At 38.9% G+C, this 4,089-nt stretch overlaps 1 protein-coding gene across 1 annotated transcript in view; it reads right to left on the bottom strand.

Annotated features, from left to right (window-relative positions):
- LOC119416633 (solute carrier family 17 member 9-like) overlaps positions 1-4,089 on the bottom strand; it is a 46,000-nt gene that overhangs the window by 2,594 nt on the left and 39,317 nt on the right. The window contains exons 6-9 of the mRNA XM_037683823.1: positions 686-782; positions 457-553; positions 257-344; positions 120-154 (exon numbers count right to left, since the gene is read on the bottom strand). Coding sequence (XP_037539751.1) covers positions 120-154; positions 257-344; positions 457-553; positions 686-782 — 317 coding nt within the window. The remainder of the gene's footprint in view (positions 1-119; positions 155-256; positions 345-456; positions 554-685; positions 783-4,089) is intronic.

The following is a 4,089-nucleotide window of genomic DNA, read 5'->3' as shown; positions in this document are numbered from 1 at the left end:
TGGATGGATGGATGGATGGATGGATGGATGGATGGATGGATGGATGGCAAATTTAAAATAGAAAACAAAACTTCAGCATTTAATGGAGACACGTGTGACAATAATGTATTTGTACTTACTTGCATTATTTTTCTCACAGACACTACACTGTATCCTAAAGAAAAAAAAAACATGTGTAAATTATGAATTAGAAAATATTGCACAGCTTTAAATTCTCTTTGAAACCCTAAAAAAAAAAAAAAAAAACTTTTTCTACCTTTGGTAATGAGGAAATCTGACACAACTCCTCCTCCAAGAGCTGAAGGAATAGCAGTTAGCCATGGAAGAACATTATACACCCACGACTGGAGGAACAGATGCAACACAATTTGTTTGAAGGTGGTTGAGACATTTTTCCTGAATCGTGTGAAAGCTACAGTGAAGCAAGTTGAGTCCGAAGCAGCAGAGTGGACGTACCGCGGCTTCAGGAAACGATTCCTTGAAGTACGTTGGCAGCCATGATAACAGAGTGCAGGCTGTGCTGCACAGGCACATATGAGCAAACACCATGGCCCTAAAGAGGAGTTACAATATTCCATTAGCTGTGGTGGCCATCTTGAATTAAGTTACACCAGTGATGGAGTCAGATAAATACATGTTCACAGGTATTGGACTGTTTATAGAGACAAAACAAAGTGAGGCTTACCAAACAGGAGGCTTTTTCAACAGGTCCAGCCAGTGTCTTCCTATCAAACCCGGCTGGAAATCGTTCTTTTTACCCTTCTGTTTGGGAATGACATCACCTAAAAACCCATATTATACTGCTGTTAAAAACAACACAGCAGCTATGAGAGGTGGGATACAACAACAAACGTAAATATATTTTAAAAAAAGAGTAAATAAAAAGGTAAATAAATCACAAAAAAAGTTAAATCGTGCCATCTGGACAGTTTCTTTTTGGAGAAACGTTTCGTCTTTCATCCATTTCTCCAAAAAAGAATCTGTCCAGATGACATGATTTAACCGTTTTTGTGATTTATTTACCTGGATGATTGATGCTGTACTCTTTTTCTTTGTTTTGTTTTTTTACATTTTGGCCAGGTTGTCCTCGGCCTGGATCGGTGAGTAGTAAGCAGCCAATTTGCCTATAACATTTGATTGTTATGCATTGATGATTGATTGTTTTAGACTCATGGGCCTCTTCGTGCATGTGTAAAGCCAGTTTGTGGGAATTCCACAGAGGGCTGGCTTGAAACACGTCAATAAGGTGCTATTTATATTACAGACCTTGGTGGCAGGCCTCAGACTGAAGAAGTCTTTCTGATGAAAGATGAAACATTTTGTCAGAAAAGAAACTGTCCAGATGACATGATTTAACCTTTTTTTGTGAAACCTAAATATACTGCAGATGACACAACTGGTAGAGCTGCTGCCTCTCAGCAAGCAGGTCCCTGGTTCAAATCCCAGTCCAGGGGCCTTTCTGGGTGGAGTTTGCATGTTCTCTCCGTGCATGCGTGGGTTTTCTCTGGGTGCTCCGGTTTCCTCCCACAGACCAAAAACATGCATGTTAGGCTGATTGGTAACTCTAAATTGTCCCTAGGTGTGAGTGAGAGAGTGAATGGTTGTTTGTCTCATTTGTCTCTATGTGTCTCTGTGATGGACTGGAGACCTGTCCAGGGTGTCCCCCGCCCCTCGCACAGTGATTGCTGGACATGGACACTGGCGAACCCGTGACCCAAAATGGAAGAAGCGGGTAAAAGATGATGGATGTTTTACCAAAACACTAAAAACTTTGGCAATTCAAAAACCACGTTTTGAAAAACGTGTGTCACAACGTCTGTTGGGTACAGAAAATCTTTTGACACACATTTTTAATGTGTTTTGTGAAAAATGTTACCTCATGATGAAGCTGAATAAATAAATAAATAAATAAATGCAAACTAGTAGTCCTTGCAGAAATACGTACAGTGTAGACTTAAGCACAGATCTGATCTGTTAGAGCTCAGACTGTGTGTTGGAGACGACTCTCAGCTGCTGCCACGTCAACGTTTTGCTCAATATCTGTAAAACTGACCGAGTCGGTCATTTGTTTCTGTTCCTAAATTCAATTAGCTGCGGCGGCCATCTTGAAACAAGTTCAATCCCAACATCAATCGGTTATAAAGGAACACCTTCCAGAGTTTTGTTCCAATCTGTTCTGTAGTTCTTGAGATGTTTTGCTCACAGAGAAAAATGAACAAATAGACACAGAGAGACAAGTGACTACATGATCTCCCACGTTTCATGGCTGTGGGAGATAAAATATATACAAATATTTTAGAAATCACAATAAAAAGTCAACTAGGAGAACACTTAAACAACATTTGTTGTCCTTATGTCTGGTGAATGTGCAGCGTTTCTCCATCAACATGATGTTCCAGTGCGTCACACTGAAAATTTGTAAATAATCTGATATATTCTTCTATCATAAGTGTCCCGTGTTGATCCAGCTTGTACACTTGTTCTGTACAAAGTGTTCCATGTTTGCAGAGATCAGACTAAAGGACAGATACAAGTCCATTGGATATAAACTGACCTTCACTGATATGTAAAATATGTCAGATAACTTTATAGAAAACACTCTTAAATCTGTCCTACACTCGTATTAATATTGAACTCATTTCTGTTTGATTATCCGTTTATTTTGCACCAAATGTTTAAGAAATGGTTTTAATATCCAACAGTGATGAACGGTGACTGCAAGAGCTAGGTCTTCTGTTAAGATAAGTTATCGTAGAGTGTCTGATAAAGGTTAACCTTGAAAATGCTATGGAGCGGCATCTGATTACATCATTTTACTTTCACTTACACAAACCAGAAACTTCACTCAACTGGAAGAGATTCCCCCGTTTTTATACATCAAGTACAACATCTGACGTAACGTGTCACACTGACAAAACAAACCGTTTATAAAGAATTTAATATATTCTATATTAACATCTGCCGTAAAGTGTCGTTTCTTTTACAATCACCAACAACCTGAGCATAAATTTAAAGGCAACACTCAACAAAACAACCAACAGGGACAACCCATCTAAACACAACCTGAAAAAATACACCCATTCCTGTCTTAAGAATACCCAGCATGCAATGTGGCTTACCCACTTTCTTGCTTTCAAGTACAACATGTAATTTCAATCATAAAGGCTGAAATTTAACAGCAACCCACAGATCTTGGTGTTTCTGTAAAGATTTCATCATGTAATGAAACCAAATCGCAACTGTAATATTTGAAGTTGTATTGTTTTATTGTAATATTTAAATATTTTATTTAAAGTTTTATTGTAAATAAAATGGGGGCTTTGACCTTCTTGTTTTTTGTTTGTTTGTTTGTTTGTTTGTTTTTTAAACAAACTCTTATTTCAGTGTGGATTTTTGAACATACAGGTTGCGATAGAGTGCATCACAAACTGTCACGTGGTTTAAAGAAAATAAATAAATAAATAAATAAACACCTGCAAGGCAGTGTTGCCAGATTGGGCAGTTTACAGCCAATTGGACGGCTTTCATTCTGATTTTGTGGGTAAAATTTGCTTTGGGCGGGTGGGGATAATGCGGGTGGGGATAATTTGGGCGCATTTGGAGTCAGATCGATGGTTTTTGAGTTAACTTATTGAACAAATTTCAAACAATCATCATTATTTCATAGCAAAGCTCCCCTGACCTTTCTCCATCACTGATTGGCTATTGTCATCTTGGGTGTTGAGGCAGTTTTAGTAAACACCTCGCTGAGTGGGCTGACCCGTTTCTGTGATACGTTGGAGAGGCCGCCATATTGGATGTGGCAGAACTGCAGGTCAACTGATACAAGGAAATGAACTGAATTTCATAAAGCACCGTTCTACAAAGTCTCTTTTGATGTCACATCACTCATTACGTGCATTCCTGTTGATGATGCAGTAGAGGTGGTCAGTTTAAAATTAACATCAGACACCACTCTGAGCAGCAGGACCACGCTTTCTACAGAACAACTGTGTCAACTCTTGAAACTGTGCCTGCAGTCAACCTACTTCACATATGGGGAGCAATATTATAGGCAGAAACATGGGTGTGCTATGGGGTCTCCAGTTT

This window comes from Nematolebias whitei, chromosome 11 (genome assembly GCF_014905685.2).
Source record: "Nematolebias whitei isolate Nwh7 chromosome 11, NemWhi1, whole genome shotgun sequence".
Classification (NCBI taxonomy): domain Eukaryota; kingdom Metazoa; phylum Chordata; class Actinopteri; order Cyprinodontiformes; family Rivulidae; genus Nematolebias; species Nematolebias whitei.
This window is presented reverse-complemented; position numbering and strand designations above follow the sequence as displayed.